The sequence below is a fragment of the Carcharodon carcharias genome, chromosome 12 (assembly GCF_017639515.1).
Source record: "Carcharodon carcharias isolate sCarCar2 chromosome 12, sCarCar2.pri, whole genome shotgun sequence".
In the NCBI taxonomy this organism is placed as follows: Eukaryota; Metazoa; Chordata; class Chondrichthyes; order Lamniformes; family Lamnidae; genus Carcharodon; species Carcharodon carcharias.
The window spans coordinates 89,549,324-89,566,548 of record NC_054478.1 but is presented as its reverse complement, the minus strand read 5'-3'; the positions used below and the strand labels follow the sequence as shown (position 1 = coordinate 89,566,548).

The 17,225-nt window shown below is 42.3% G+C and overlaps 1 protein-coding gene across 1 annotated transcript in view; it reads left to right on the top strand.

The window, feature by feature from the left end:
* The first annotated feature begins 1,685 nt into the window (after positions 1-1,685).
* Positions 1,686-17,225, top strand: part of cerkl (ceramide kinase-like) — a 302,767-nt gene continuing 287,227 nt past the window's right edge. Inside the window, exon 1 of the mRNA XM_041200251.1 lies at positions 1,686-2,008. Coding sequence (XP_041056185.1) covers positions 1,771-2,008 — 238 coding nt within the window. The 5' untranslated portion in view covers positions 1,686-1,770. The remainder of the gene's footprint in view (positions 2,009-17,225) is intronic.

Genomic DNA, 17,225 nt, shown 5'->3' with positions numbered 1-17,225 from the left:
TGACCAATTAGTCCAGAGAGAATAGGATGTTGTACCTAAAAAGTTATGACAAAGCCTACTTCAGACAGAGACACTTCAAAGGAAAAGATGCAATGCAAAATCTCAACTGCAGTCTCCTGTGGTTGCAGAGATAATGAAGGCTGATTACCATCTCGGCAGAAACCAGCTCCTGTGAGTTATATCCCAGACTGTGGACATGATGCGGGTTGAAAAGAAAGCAGATCTGGGTGAAAGACATGTTTGTTTTTTCTCTTCCAGGAATACACAAGAATAGGGGCTAAAAAGAAAATTGCAACCCTAGTTCTGTGTGCTAGTTTTGGTGTTCCAGGCCTGGTGTGTGAGGGTGTGCTGTGAAGGTCACAGCTAAAGAACATCAAATAGGCATCCCTGCACATGCAGGTAAAAAAAATTCTTTCTCCCCTTTTGCTGGAAGCAAGTCACAAGTCAGCAAAGCCACAGTCAAAAAGAAAACAGGACAACTCCTTTCGGCTAACTGGCAGAACCAAGAATCTCCAAACTCACTGCTTAACTATTGAAGTCAGCTTTATTGGAATCACCCAACTTAACAGCTGCAATGTTTTGCCATCTACTCCTCACAGATATGGCAAAAGACTGATTCGTATAACTTTTTTAACCATTATTTCTGGACTCACTTTTAATTTCTAATCTGTGTGTACGTGTGTTGTGTTATTATATTTTCTTACATTTTAATAACTAATAAACTCACTCTTTCTTTGGCTCAAGAAAGCCTGGTTAAATTAGTACCTATGAAACATAAATACATTTGGATTGGGAAAAGGTATCCATGAGGGAACGGATGCTTTTTAATTTAACCTTGTTGTGACCAACCAAGGTGGTTGAATAAAAAAGGGGAGCCATTTCATCCCTCCTCCCCCAGGAGCATAACAATTTGGGGTATCTTATCTGGGATCATAACCAATTGGGGAAACCTCGTCAGGGGACCTGTTGTAACACCATTTTAAAGTGTTGGGTACCTGCTCTTCCAGAGTGAAAATAAATGAGAATGGAGGAAACTGGCTGCAGCATGTGTCAACCTGTAAACGATCAAGTCTTTCCTATTTGCAACAGTTAAGGACGTTTTAAAAAACACATATTTTATGTAGATAAGGAGTAAGAACTTAGCTAGAGATTCTGGGGATATACAACATCTGTGGAGAGAATAGATAAGTTAGCATTTTACCTCAAAATATATTCTGTTCTTAAAATTTGCAAAACTACATTACAAAACATTTCAACTGAAAATTACAGAAAGTGCAATAAAATTTAATTTGCCTTTATACAATTGTAATACTCTTAATATTTACAAAATGCATTCCCTGTCAGGCATACAGCCTGAGCGCAAAACATTTCAAACTGAAAGGATGTTCAAAAACTTGGACAATCGTCCACACCTGCAACGTTGACTCTTCTGCTCTGCCGACAGGTAACTGAATACATTTTATTCTCATGGTAAGAACCTTCCTTGTATTTCAGTGGCTCTCCTCCTTTCCACCAATTAAAGCTTCATTGTGGAGATTTGCCCAGGTGAGGGTGGAGCCTCGTGGGCAGCCGGAGGTACGCGCGCTTCCAACGGTCGTTCCCGCGGGCCCAGCGCGCGCGCGCGCGCGGTCGCCCGCCCACCCGAAGACCGGTCGCGCGCGTGGAGGGAGCGAGCGTGAGGAGGAAACGTTGCTGTGACGGTAACCGCGTAAACAGGACGGGGCTGAGTAAGTCTGAAGAAACATGTTGTAAACAGGTGTGTGGTTCGGAATGACTGCAGTTGGGCGGCGAGCAGTCACCCCCCTCACTGCCTGGTCTGAGGCAGTGGACGGCGGCGGGGGGCTAGTGTCGGATCCCCCCGCAGCGTCCCTGGAGGGGGCCAGAGAAGTGGGCGGGCCGGAGGATCAGATCTGCAGAGGCATATTCCAGATAGAAAAAAGAAGCTGCGACGTCGTATTGACACCGAGCAGATTGAAGTGGACGCCGATTGAGCCGGAGAGCCTGGCAGGTGGGTGGTAGTGGTCATTGTGTTGCTAAGTGTGGCTGGAACTGAGAGCCGGGACCCTGCACTGTTCACACAGCTCAGCACATGACCATGCAGTCTGCAAGATGCATCTTTAAATGTGGAGGGTTCTTGCTCAAACTCTCAATATACGGTGCAACACTTGTAGAGGTTAACCAAGTTTGTTAGATTTCCGAAAGTATTCATATGCGACAAGATAACTGAAATATTATTCATTTTTTAAAACAAACTTTTTAACAATATCAAAGTCTCCGGTAATTCCATGTAGCTTGGGTGTTCGTGTGACAAAAACTCATATCCATTTGCCTCAGGTAGAGTGTAATTACAAAGGTCAAAATATCAATGTACCATAAAAGTGGTGTTACGCAGTTCACGTCAATGCAAATTGGAAACTTGCATATGTTTTACTAAGTGAGCTATATGTATATCTTATACATCGAGTATGATTGGGTTGAATTGCTGTTAGATGAGCAATATTGTTCCTCAACTCAACCATCTAAATTTGTTTTTTTTTTACATTGTTTTCTACAAAGTTTACATATCTGGGCGAATTACGGGGTTATGGGGCAATGCCCCTTTTCTATATTAAAACTTATAGAAGTTCAAAAACTCTTGGCGCAATGCCACATCTTTTATGTGTACTATATTTCTGAGCTCTTGTTTGTTTCCATAATTTTTGTATTGACGTGCAGCAGTACGGCATGTCATACCACAGTTATACTGCAGCTGCAGTATGTTAACAATTTGTAAAACGTGGATGTGAGGGGACTACTGGTTTTTACGGGTCACTTGCATCCCTTCTGAGCCAGGGAAGTAGTGCAATTCGAGTACCTCTGTATTCTCTGATGTGTGCTTGGAATGCAGCCCTGGTGGCAGCTGACGAAATTACTTTTTTCCTTCTAAAGGAAAGTGCGTATTACAGAACTTCCACCTATGTACAGTTCCAATTGTCCCCTGACCTAGACTTTTTGCTTTTAGCTATTGTTTAACTTTTTCTGGACCCTAAATTTGATCTCGGAGCTTGATTATGCCTCTGCTTGACGAAGCTAACAAATGCTTTGAAACAACCAAGTAAAACCAAAAGAAGCAGTTTACAAACGTTCTATAGTTATATACAGTTCTGTAAAATTGCAGATCCTCACATTTTTGCCTTATCGGTGTTGGGCATGTATGTTGCTTTGTTATAGATTGCAGGAATGAAAGAAGCTCCACTTGTTGGTTGAGATACTTTGATGCTAATTTCAAAGACCTGAATATATATTTTGTACAAATTTGAGTGTGCTCAAAGAATCAATAATACTATTTTACCTTCAAAACAATTTATTAAATGTTAGGTATCATAGTTTCTGGTCATTAATTTTGCAGTCTCAGTTAGACCTTCTGAAAAAGCTGTTAAGTACAGGTTGGTTGCCTCCTTCCAGCAAAAGGGATGGGACAATTGGCTGCTCTTGTCGCAGTTAACTGGTTACAGAATTATATAGTCAGATGGCTGGGAATAATTTTTTTTTTATTTTGTGAAGGATGTCTTGTGGAAAACCAAAACATGGCAGAAAATGATGTTTAAAAATGCTAATATATAATAGTATAATCTCATGTCAGATTGCTATAATAGAATATTAATGAAACATTTGGGTATATACACCTTTCACTAATGTGAGTGGATGAATAAATCATTGGTATGAAGTGGAAAAATTCTCCTTATATTTGTGATTACCTTTTTGTTGTTAACATTGTACAGATACTATTTGATTAATTAGTTAAATGTGTATTGACTATGTGATTTTTAAAGGAATTTTCAAAGATAATCCTGCAGTTTATATTTGACCATTGGAAAGATTGACTGGTATGTCAGAATTAATTCATAAAGTGAATCTGGTACATTTTATAATCTGATGCAAAACAGGATACTCTGATCTTTTGCATATAAAAAAGACGTGAAAAATAAGCCTGACTAAACCCATTAGGGGCTTATCTCATGGACTGGAGGGGAAAAAAAAGTAAGCTTTCTATACAGATGACATTGCACTCTTGTCATTCTTGGTGTAGGATATTTCTACATTCATAATGGAAAACAGGATGGATTTTCTAAGGCTGGTGCTGATTGTTCCCTTCAGGTCTCGGTTCATTTGCATCACCTGCTGGCCAGCATTTGGTTTTCCCTAAAATGTCTGACAACCAATTTTCAATATGAAAGTTAATACAAATTATATTGGGACAGAAGGCAGTTTTTCGAGGAAAATGTGGTATACTTGGATCGTCCTTATAAAATGTATAATCAGGGTAAATGTTATGAAGTAAGGAAGTCTCAGGTAGCAGTAGCATTTTTGGACCATCAATGAAAGTAACCTTTCATCTTCTGGTTTCAGACAGTTGAATTATTCACTACTTGACTTTTTGACATTTTGCTAATTTTCGCCAAGAATATTTATTGTTGTTACAGGCAAAATTTTGGAAAGGAGATTCACTTCTGTTGTTTATAGTAAAAAAGAAAAGGTTGAAAGGAGAGATGCAAAACAGGCTCTATTGTGCAGGCATAGGTTGCCTACACTTGACCTCACCCACCAACTGTGCCGCTGGCCTGAATTTTGCAATGGTAATGATGGCAAAATTGTCAGGGTTCACTGTCATTACACCACTGAAACTGACATCAGTCTCTGGAGACATACAAGAGCAGATTAACAGGGAAATCCAGAAGTTGCTGTTAGTGATTGCTTCTCCAGAGGGTGTGCTGTTGAGGTCCCCCAAACTGCCATCGGTGGAAAATATTTTAACTTCCTCTCTTGTGCTGTAAAAACCCTTGAAAAAGTTACACCATGTTGAATGAGATTTAACTTTTTTTTAACAGTATAATTCCTGGTAAACACCACCTCTTGTCCGGAAAAGCTAATTTTATATTTGTCAAATGCCAAATTTCTTCATTATTATAAAAAACATATTTTTAAAATGTATTTTTAAAGCTTCTTTATTTTAGCTTCTATATCAATCCAATCATAATCATTTATTTTGCTATCTAAAATTTTAAATCATAAGTAACAGGGTTCATTGCTTTTATTTTCTTGATTTGCTGTCTGTTAGAATATTTTAATGTGATTGACTGTTGCTGACATCACTGCTGCTGCATGCTTTGAGATCCCTTGCTAGATTTTAAGCAGCCATCAGGAAACGGGAAGTCTGTGCCATGGAGATCACTCAGTCTTTGTGGGCAACTTTCTTTGAGATCAGCCTTTGCTTTACTACTGACTGCAAAATCGAAACCATTAGATCCAGATGCACCTATCTAAGGAAAACCAGTGAGGCAATGACTGAGTTGTGCTACCATTTAAAGCTGGCCTGTAAATAATGTCCACCATGGAGACAGCATTGCCAGTTACAGGCAAGATCACCACATCCGGAATTTATAATGCGTCAGACTCAACATCAGTTAATCTGCAGTGTACAGATGTATCAAGCAGGTTACTGATTGTCATTGGTTGTGAACTTGTAATCTGCCACTCCACAGGCGTCAGGGGTACTGGATAGATGTGAATGTAGCTTGGGTTCCCATTTAGATGGAATAATAGCAAAAGCAACAAGGTAGCACAGGCCTGCAGAGGGTCAAAGATGAGGGCATAGGAGGCCTTCCAGCATGGGAGTGTTTCACTTTGTAGCATGTCCTACACTGCTCCTATGTCATTTAGAGGTTTGAGACAGGCAGTAACTTAATTCATCTGTTTCAGTAGGAATTGGAGCCAAATACCAGAGCATACACAGCACTGTGTGTTATTAGTTTATGATGGCCCTGAACTTATATCTCAAGCTCATACCAGACTGTAACAGTAACATGAGTAATATTGGTGAGTTTGTTCTCCTTATGACAATCAAGCAGGTGACAAATGGCTTATTCACAAGGAGACAGCAAAGCATCATCATCCCAATGCAGGCTGATGATCAGGAAGAGAGAGCTGTCAGATTTGCTTGCCTTATAGGTTTCCCCAGGTGCAGGGACTCATTGACTGCATGTATATTGCCCTGTGTTGTCCTCATCAAGAACCAACCATATTTCATAACAGGAAAGAGATCCACTCCCTGAATATTTAGCTGCATGGTCTCTGCTATTGTGTGCAAGTTCGCTGGCAGGCTGCCCAAAGCAATTAAAAGGTTCTCTTGTATAGGAATCATTCTTTTAATGTAGGCTGCGCCCTCGAGGTCTTCATCTGTGCCCTCTACAGCACAGTGAGAATCCAAGCTCTCCTTCTGGCATGCTGCTTTCTGGGTTGTCACATCTCCCTGCTCACACTCCTGTGCACTAGTGCTTGGAGGCCTGCAGTGCAGACTCCTCTATTCTCTCTAGTGAAGTACATGTAGTGCCAGTCTTGGAGTTGGTATTTGCTAAAGTAAAGTTGACTGACATTGTTGTCATCGTAAGTGCTGCCCTCCTCCAGTTCCTCAGCCTCTGGGCACTCTACATTTGTTTCATCTACAATATAAGAGAGGGGTAAGGACTAGCATTTAGTGTTAAGGATAAGCAGAGATAGACAACTGGAATATGCCTTTTGCAGTCAGCATGAGAGATGCATATTCGGAGCCTGTATTGAAACAATAGGATGCACAAAAAAAGCTTCATAATTTGTTATTGGTCTACTTGTAATCCTGGAGAGGTGTAGACTGAATACACATCTTTTGGTTATTGCACACTCACCCTTGTAAATAATATGTATTATATCTAGCAATTTTGTATGTTGATTTATCAATAATCCTGAAAATATGTCATGAAAAAGTCCATGAAGTGGTGTTACCTTCAAAAGAAATCATAAACAGCAGAGTAAGTATAGATGTAAAAATAGTTGAAACTGCAAATCGGAAAAAGATTGCAATTGTGAGCAGCACAAAGATGCAGCCAGATCTCATTACTGTCAAGTGAAACTGAAACATTTTAGCCTGCCCTCAAAAGGTTCATTATCATTGTCAGCAGGAACAGACATTTTCACTTCCACCTCATTAACCACTTTCCCATTCAAGAGAAGGCATATGGTGGTACAAACCAAGGTATTAAAGGGGAATGGTTCCTATAACATACATGTTGCAACAGACATTTTTTTTCCTTCAGTTGAAAAGACTATAAGACTTGGAATAAGATTCAACACATTAGAACATATGTTAGCTACTAACATTTTACAGTTTATTTACGAGTGCCATTTGTACAGATAAGTGAAATTAAAAAGTTCATCCAAAGAATTTGGAAGTAAGTTACACAGGAGAAAACAGGTATGTTTGTTATTGCTGTTAATGTAACGACTACAAGAGCTGGATTTTATGGTGCCCCCCCGGCCATGCTTTTGGCAGGTAGGCACTTAAAATATGATGGGTGGGTAGCCCGTAGCCTTCCCACCCGTCCCTGACCTGTTCCCCAAAATATGAGTGGGGGTGGGTAAGGCATCCACTAGCCCAACCACCCAACTGTCCAATTAAGGGCCTCAGGTCATCTTCACTGCCATAATACGCTGGGCAGTGGAAGAAAGGAGATACAGGGAAGGCCGTTTTTTTCACCAAATTTAGTTAAAAGGCAGGAAGGAAGCGCGGGATACATCCTTTTGGAAGGTGCCCTGTATGCATTAGGGACACCGCCTAAGATTGTACCCCTCCCTTTGTGCCTCCCCTCCGGCCTCCAAAACCCACCGCCCTCTTTTACTTCTCCAGGGTGTCCACTCCTACTCGCCCAAGAAGCCCCAGGCTCACCTTGTCTGGTATCCATGATATTTCTTTGTGGGCCCCCTTGCAGTCCCAGCAGCACCCACTGCTCTCTTCTTCCTTCCACTGAGGGGTGGATGTCTGATCCTCAGCTTCTTAAGGCTACCCACAGCATATTATTGCTGTGGGCCAGCCTTTTTGAAAGTCAGTTAGTTTATGACCAACATTTTCCCCTTTAGTAATTAAAATTTCCAGTGTTTGAAATAAGCACTTAATCAAAACTTTTAAAAAAAGAGTGCATACTTCTGGGTATATTAATTAAATTTATGCATTGAATTCTCTTTTAATCTCTTTTTTAAAATTGTTACTTGAAGGCCTTTAGACTCTTGTAAAAGGTTGCATTTCATATTTTTGGGATTGTGAACTGGATTTGGGTTGTATAGCCTGAGCATCTGCATCTACTTAGCCTATGAATGCGAGACTTTATAAGATGGTCCTGTTTCAAACTGCCTCCTTTTAACTTAAAATAATATAGAGTGTCCTGAAGAGGGGGATGGTGATAAACTCTTGCTGGAGACAGGCTTATTTGATTGTAACCAAAACCTATAGAAAATCAAGTGACAGTTTTCAGACCTTGACACAAAAGACAACAACTTTTGGATTTCCCTGTTATTTTGATGGTTTTCTGGACACAGACATACAGATAGAGAGGGGAAACAGAAACAGCTGCTGCTGTGAAAAGCAGAGGAAGAGACTTTTTTTGTGTGAGTTAGCCACCAAGCAGGATTCTGGTGAGAAACTGGGTCTCCGTTTGAAGAGATGGGACCTGTGGAAATTTAAGGAACAAGGAGGCACTGGAGTGGGCCTTGCTGCTGGAAGTCGGTTCAGGGATACCCTGAAGACTGAATAGAATGACTTTCAAAGGACACTGGAAGACTCGTCCTGGTATGGCAGGGAGAAGGAAGCTTGCTGAAAGGAGTTTGGAATTAATCTTCAAGGCAATATATCTGATGGGAGAGTGGCATAAAGTAAAACTACAGCCCATTCAGAAAGGAAGGGCAAAAGGTTTGACAAGAGAAAGAAAAGCAGAGACTCCTCAGTAAGGTAATTTTGCCAGGATCATGTGCAGGATCTTGTGCGCAACCTGTAACTAGTGGAGTGCTACAGGGATCAGTCAGTGCTGGGGCCTCAATTATTTACAATATATTTTAATGACTTAGATGAGGGAAGTGAATGTACTATTGCCAAGTTTGTGGACAACACAAAAATAGATGGGAAGGCAAGTGGCAAGGAGTCTGCAGAGGGATATAGACAGGTTAAGTGAGTGGGCAAAAACTTGGCAGATGGAACATAATGTGGGAAAATGTGAGGTTATGCACTTTGGCAGGAAGAATAGAGGAGCTGAATGTTCTTTAAATGGAGGAAGACTGCAGAAGGCTGCAGCACAGCGGGATTTGGGAGTCCTTGTGCATGAATCCCAAAAAACTTACAAACAAGTTCAACAGGTAATAGGGAAGGCAAATGGAACGTTGGTCTTTATTTCAAAGGAAATGGAGTATAAAAATAGGGAAGTCTTGCTAAAACTATACAAGGCACTAGTTAGACCACACCTAGAATACTGTGAACAATTTTGGCCCCCCTTATCAGTCCAGAGAAGGTTTACCAGGTTGATCCTGGGTATGGAGAGATTTTCTTATGAGGAGAGGTTGAGATGTTTGGCCCTGTGCTCATTGGAACTTAGAAGAATAAGAGATGACCTTATTGAAACATATAAGATTCTTAGGGGGTTTGACAGGGCAGATGCTGAGAGGTTGTTTCCCCTTGTGGGAGACCCTAGGACCAAAGGGCATTATCTCAGACTGAGGGGGCGCCCATTTAAAACAGAGATGAGGGGGAATTTCCTCTCTGAGGGTAGTGAATATGTGGAACTCATTACCGCAGAGGGCTATAGAGGCTGGGTTGTTAAATATATTCAGTAAGGGAATCAAGGGTTATGGGGAAAAGGCAGGAAAATGGAGTTGAGGATTATCAGATCAGCTGTGATTTCAGTAACTCTGGGCCAAATGGCCTACTTCTGGTCTTACATCTTTATGGTCTTAAAAACGTGTCAACTTATTTTGATTGTGTTGGTTAGTTAATGGGGAAATACCTTTTAATTTGGTGTATTAGTGGCCTGTTAAGTAATAAGTCTATGTTGATTTTAGTTTATTTGTTACAGTAAAAGCATTAAAACATGAACTCTTGTCCTGCAATTCTTTCGGTTGGTCACTGGGAAATTCATCTTTTTTTGCAGAACTTATTGGCCTCTATGATGATAGACAGGGCCCTAGACTATATAGGCTGCAATTCTTGCACTTCTGCTCTTGCTATTTTCCCAGCTTCCCAGGTTGTGAGAGGGTTCCCCTTGTTCTCATAATCCACCCCACCATCCTCCATGTTCATAAAATCATAGAAAGGGGTGCAAACTTGAAGAGATATGGTGGACAACCACTGCCAGAACTGGCTGGACCACTTAAAACACTATCAGGTCCTGCTGTTATGTACTAAAACTTTTCACTATTCCAGGATCATCCTGGAATGCAAACATGATCTCTAGCTTCTTTTTGCAACTGCACACCGTCTTCTTTAGCTACTCTCCCCTGTCCCCCCCACCCTCGCCTCCAACAATAAGCATGAGAAGCTCCTGAACTTATTTGTCACTAAGATCGAGATAACCTGATCAGCTGCTTCCATTCCTCTGGTGCACCTGACCAAACTATCTGCAAAGCACGCACCCCCCCCCCCCCCCCCCCAGCCCTTAACTAGTATCTTTCTCTTCTTTCTCTCTCCTCTCCCATCACACCCTTTCTGAACTCATGTCCATGGGATCCACATCCTGTTCCTTCAATCCTATTCTTACTAAACTACAGATCACCCAACTTCCCCCTCTAGACGCCCATGTAAGCCAGTATTGCAAACGGTTCTCTCTTTTTTCAGGAGTTATCTCTCTCTCCGTTAAATCTGCTGTCATCACCCTTCTGAGAAAAATGATCCTTGACCCCACCATATTTGCAAACTATCATGCCATCTGTAACCTTTCTTTTCTCTCAAGTCCTTGAATGTCTTGGAGCCCCCCCAAAGCTGGTCCCACCTTTCCCGGAACTCCATGTTTGAATCCCTGCAATCAGGTTTGTGAATCTGCCACAATAACAAAACAGCTCAGGTTTATCAAAGTCATAATTGGCATCTTATTTGAAAAAGGTAACCTTTCCCTTGTTCTTTTCAACGTGTCTGTAGCATTTGACACGCTCGACCATCCTGTTCAAACACTTTTCCGCTATTGTCCAGCTGGGTGGGATTGCTCTCACCTGGTTTCATTCTTATCTATCTAATCGTAGCCAGAGAATCATTTGCAATAGCTTCGCTTCCTTTCCTGCATTATTACCTCTGGTGTCCCCTGAGGATCTATCCTCGGTCCCTTCCTTTTTCTAAGCTACATGCTGCCCCATGGTGACATCATCCAAAGGCACATTAGTTTTTGCATAAATGCTGATGACGCCCAGCTCTACCTCAACATCACCTCCCTCGACTCCTCCGTTGTTGCTAAATTGTCAAACTGCTTATCTGACATCCAGTACTGGATGAGCAGAAATTTCCTCCAAATAAATATTGGGAAGATAGAAGCCATTGTTTTTGGTCCGCGCTCCAAACTCATTCCCCAGTTAACGATTCAATTTCCCTGACAACAGTCTGAGATTACACCCGTCTGTTCACAATCTTGATGACATATTTGATCCTGAGATGAGCTTCTAACTTCATGTTTGTGCCATCACCAAGACTGCCTACTTCTATCTGTGTAATATCTTCCGACTGTACCCCAACTCAGCTGAAAACCTCATTCATGCTTTTGTTACCTCTAGACTTGACTATTTTGATACACTCCTGGCTGGTGTCCTACATTGTAGCCTCCGAAAACTTGAGGTCATCCAAAACTCTGCTGCCTATGTCTTAACTCGCAGCAAATCCTGTCCCCTCTCACCCCTGTGCTTGCTGACCTATATTGTATTGGCTCCTGGTCAAGCAATGTCTTGATTTTAAAATTCTGATCCTTGTTTTTTTTCAATCCCTCCAAGACCTCATCCCTCCCTATATCTGTAATCTGTTCCAGCCCCTTAAATCTCTGAGCTCCTCTAATTCTGGCCTTCTGTGCATCCAAGATTTTAATCTCTCCACCAGTTGTGGAGACTCCAAGTTCCATAGGCCTCCCTACATCTCTCTGCCTCTCTAACCCACTTTCCTCCATTAAGACACCCCTTAAAATGTACCTCTGACCAAGATTTTGGTCATCTGACCTCATTCTTTTTATGTGGTTGTGAAGTGCCTTAGGACATTTCATTATGTTAAAGGAGCTATATAAGTTGTTGTTGATTACAGCACCGAAGGTGGCCATCCAGCCCACCCTGTCCATGACAGCTCTCTGCAAGAACAACTCAACTAGTGCCAGTTCAACTTTTGAAGCTTTCTTTCTTTCAAGGGCAGTTATAAAAACTTTACTTATCTCTTTGGGGAGTGGAGGTCGCGAACTTCAACTCCCAATGGACCTCGGACTTTCTGTGCATTGGCAGGTCAGGAGCGGGCTGCATGCGCAGTTATGGATCTTTAATTTCTTTATGCCCAAGCCTGTCCTGGGCGGAAAGAGGTAAAAAGTGTGAAAACGCAGGTCAGGTACCCAGGAGCAGAGCGTCATTAAAGGCTTGTGTCCCTGACAGGAGACAGGGAGAGGTCCCAAAAGGAAGTCACAGATAGGGGACAGAGACAGGGGACAGAAATAGTTAAGTTCAGGAAAAAGAGAGAAGCAAAAAAACAGGCCCCAAAGAGGAAAAGGGCTGTGTGAAGCAGGCTTCAAGTGAAGAACGCAGCCATAGGTTGGTGACTCTGTGCTGTGGCTGATGGGACAAAGGTACCCCTTTGGAGCAGTAGTGTTCTGCTTGGCGTGGCTGAAGATCTGAAGTTGTGCCTGTAATTTGGTGTTTGATTGTATACTTGGGAATGAAGGGGAACGGAATCACGGGAGTTGAGATTGAAAGCCTGTGAGGTGGGCTGTCATTGATGCTGTCTGAGCCTGGTAATTGAAGAGGGCTCAGGATCCAAGAAAGCAGCTGAAGATTGGTGACTCTGTGCTGGGGCTGTTGGGGCAAAGGTACCCCTTTGGAGCAGTTAGTGGCCTGCTTGGTGCGGCTGAAGAGCTGAAGTGTTTGTCAGCTGGTGCTTGAGTGAGCACGTCAGGGGAATGAAATCTTGGGAGACAAGATTGAAACCCTGCGAGGTGGGCTGTTGTTGAAGCCATCCGAGTTGGAGTGACTTTTGGAGACAATTCCAAGGCGAGATTGGAATCCCTTGTGAGAGACGGAGTTTCAGTGAAATTGGTTGACTCATGGTGTTACTGACATCTGGGTGGGTTGTTGAGAAATCCATGAAATCTGTTTTGGTTGTATTTGGCATTTGTTTTACAGTGTGATGTGTTTGACCACAGTTTGCCTATTAATTGATATGTATCTCAAATTATCCCCATAGTTTGAGTATATTGTAAATTGTTTTATCTTTATGTTTTTGTCTAATAAAGTTTATTTTTGTTCAAAACCTGTAGAATGTTGTGGCTTTATTCACTTGGGTAAGTATCTTGAAAATCAAACTTTGTCAACTTTAAACAAAATGTTATTGGTTCCTAACCGGATCTTGGGGGTCTGGCCAAGGATCATAACATTTTGTTGACCAGCCCTTTATCAAATGCCTTTTGGAAGCCTATGTGCACCACACCAACCACACTACCCTCATCAACCCTCTCTGTTACCCCATAAAAAACTCAATCAGATCAGTTAAATATGATTTTCCCTTAACAAATCTGTGCTGGCTCTCCTTAATTAATTCACATTTATCCAAGTAATCATCTTCCATTGTTTTCTGCCACGTCCTTCGTGATTCAACCAGCAGGCACATTTAGCATTCTGAAGGGACTGTTTCCGCCATGGCTCCTTGGTCCAGTCTTCCATCATACCCAGCAGCCCCTCTCCTTTGTCTGGCAACTTCCCATTCAAATGCAGGAGATGCAACACCTTTGCCTTTACCTCCTCCCTTTCCACCATCCAGGTGCTCAAACACTCCTAAGGGGAACAACAATTTACCTATACTTCTTACCTTTTAGTATACTGTATTTGCTGCTCACGATAGAGTTTCCTCTAGAAGAGATCAAGTGCAGATTAGGTGATTGCTTTGCTGAATACTTCCGTTCAGTCTGCAAGTGTAACTGAGAATTTTTGGCCATCTGTTATTTTAATTTGCTGCCCCACTCCCACTATGACCTCTCTGCCCTTGGCCTACTGCACAGTTCTGATGAAGCTTGATGGAAATTTGAGGAACAGCACCTCATCTTCTGAATGAAGACTTTATGGCCTTCCAGATTCAATATTGAGTTCAACAATTTCAGATCACAACACCTGTTTCCATTTCTTCGGACAGCAGCCGTAATGATTCTGCTGTTGCCATCCTTACCCATTCTGGATCCATCTTTTGTTTCTTGACTTATTCCATCAACATTCCCCTTTGCCTTGCACCATTATCCCTTTTACTGTTTTCTTTTTACCATTTAGCTTTTACCATTTAATCTGTTCTATTTTCCAACCTATCATTGAACCTTTTCTTTTGTTCTTTCCTCCTACCTCCTTTTTCCTGCCTCTGTACTTGATTAAAACCTGTTACTTATCTAACTTTTCTTCTTTATATCCTTTGCTACTCAAATTCACCTACCCTTTCTAACCTCACTCATTCTGCATTTGCCACTACAAAAAAAACTTTCCCAAATGTCACTAAGAACAGTACTTTCAAACTCCCAATTAGGGATGGTGGACGTGATGATGTACGACTTGGTCTGGGAGGCACAGATTAGCTAAAAAGGGGGTTGGAGTCAAAGCTGATTTTAAAGCAGTTTATCAAGAAGCATCATTTCAGATAAGATATGTAAGCTAAATATGCAAATAAGACATATGACCCGTAACGGATGAGAATCTTTTTGTTGAGCAGTGGCAGTCTCTGCAAACTGGTTGATTGCTCCCAAATCAGACAATCAAATGGATGAAGCTGATCTCCATAGCTGCAGGAGGGAGCCTCTTCTGTTTTCAGTCTTCTTGAGCTAGCCAAAGTGTTAGGCCGAAGCCAGCATTAGTCCACTTCAAGAAGCTATTTTCTGACCAAACTGATTTTTTCCTCTCGTTTATATACCTTATTTCTATTGCTTATTCAGTTGGCCATTAGCAAGGAGCAGATATCCAAGGTAGTACCCACTATTTCTATCCAAAGTCCAGGAAGTAATTTTGTGGCTTATTGCTTACTTGGATATCCTTTAATCGGAAAGTTAGTTTATGTATGGGTCATGAGGCCCAACCTTATTAGGTTTAGGAATGTCTTATACCAGGGCCTGTACTAGAGTCATGTCTATGGCAGAGATAACAGACCTATGCTGTTCTGTGTTTATCAGCCCAGCAGGCTGCTATAGTATATTTTTTAAGGGAGAAAGAAAGAGAGCAGTTTGTATAATATTCAATAAATTTCTTTGAATTTTACAAGGTTGTTAGACAGCGATTTGTTACAGCGAGGAAGTGGGAGCTGGACACATCGGGCTCAATTTAAAGAGTTTACAACATCTATCATTGTGGAAGTGGAATTAGTGAAGGATGGAGGAGAGTGGACAGCAGCGGGCCACCAGAAGGGCAGGCATCTGAGTCAGGGCAGCCCCAAGATTTTCAGGTACGCCCCTCAGGGTTCTTCCAGAGATGGTGGCTGAATGGTGGAGCACACGTTTCCCAGAGAAAAGTAGAAGAGGACTAGCCAGCTAGACTGAAGCAGGCACAGCTGGAAGTGGAACTTGAAGTCAGCAGCTGCATAGTTGTCGCCAGTATGTGATTACAGTATCTTAAGCACTTCATTGACCTTCTGAGGGCTGGCAAGGTGAATGCAGTGTCACAGCCACATACCATGACCCCAGTTCTCTACTGATCAAACATGGGATGTCAGATCATTAAAAAATTGCATGCCCTGGAGCACAGTTGAGCCAGTGGCAACTATTATATCACTATCACTTGTGGAGGAGGCAGCACTGAAGGCATCAAAATCACATGTGTCTGAGCTGCTGGAAGTGATACAGGAGGACAATATGGTTTTAACTCTCTTGCCCTTGGCCGGCTGGATGAAACAAGCTCAAAACTCCAGGGAAAGGACTTGGTCAGGCGGTGAAGTGCCCCGTCTTGCTCCTCTAACTTCAGTGGAGGAGGAGGCCCTTAACTTTTTTAATTGACTGGCTAGGTCAGCCTTTATTGCCCATCATTAATTGCCCTTGAGAAGTGGTGGTGAGCTGCCTTCTTGAACCACTGCAGTCTATGTGGTGTAGGTACACCCACAGTACTATTAGGGTTGCAGGTTTTTGATCCAGCAACAGTGAAGGAATGGCGATATATTTCCAAGTCAGGATGATGTGTGTCTTGGAGGGGAACTTCCGGGTGGCGGTGTTCCCATGTATCTGCTGCCCTTGTCCTTCCAGATGGTAGTGGTCTAGGTGTTGTCTAAGGAGCTTTGGTGAGTTCTTGCCAAGGTGGCAATCAATCAGGATGTCGGCAGTAGCGAAATGGACGTCCGTCCAATGGAATCATGGTCATTTTGGCATAGAACGTAGTCATTCGGCCTTTCAAGTCCATGCCAGCTCTCTATAGAGCACTTCAGCTTGTCCCATTTCCCTGTTTTTTCTTTGTACTCCTTCAAGTTTATTTCCCTCAAGTGTCCATTCAATTTTCTTTTGAAATCGTTGATTGTCTCTGCTTCCACCATCATCGTCGGCAGCGAGTTCCAGGTCAATGCCAATCCCTCTGCATAAGAGTTTTTCTTCACATCTCTCTCTTCTCCCCCCGCCAAATCTCTTGAGAGTGAAATGATCTTACCATCTGTAAGTGATGGGAATGGAGCTCCCGCCTCTTTGGGTTCTTCCATTCATATGAATGAGTTGTAATGGAATGCTGCATCTCTGCAGAAACACTTAGTGAAATTGGTGCATTTTTCTGACCAGCTTCTTATGTGTCTCACAAGGCCAGTTGTGCAGGGGAATACAAGGCAGGAACAAGTAATGTTGTAGTCTTCTTCAATGGAGGAAGAAGCAAACCAGTCCACAATGTCACATCAGTTTAGCACACCCACCACCTTTGCAGATCTTGGGCAATTGCAGGTGCTGCAGCTTTTCATCCCACTGAAGGGAATACGTGGATTGCTGCTGGGGGACAGGACTAGCTAAAGAGGAGATGGATGCTAACACCTATGCACTACCCCTTGATGAAGGCACAGAGGTGCTACAACTACTGTCATCTCAGCACGAGGGTCACCATAGATGGGGACACTGGACTCCTCGAGGAACAATTCCAGTGCCTTGACCAGTCAGGGACACCCTCCAATGTCAGGAAACATGTGTTTATTGACATGGATTGTAGATTTTTGTTGTTGTTGAGGTGGATTACACAGC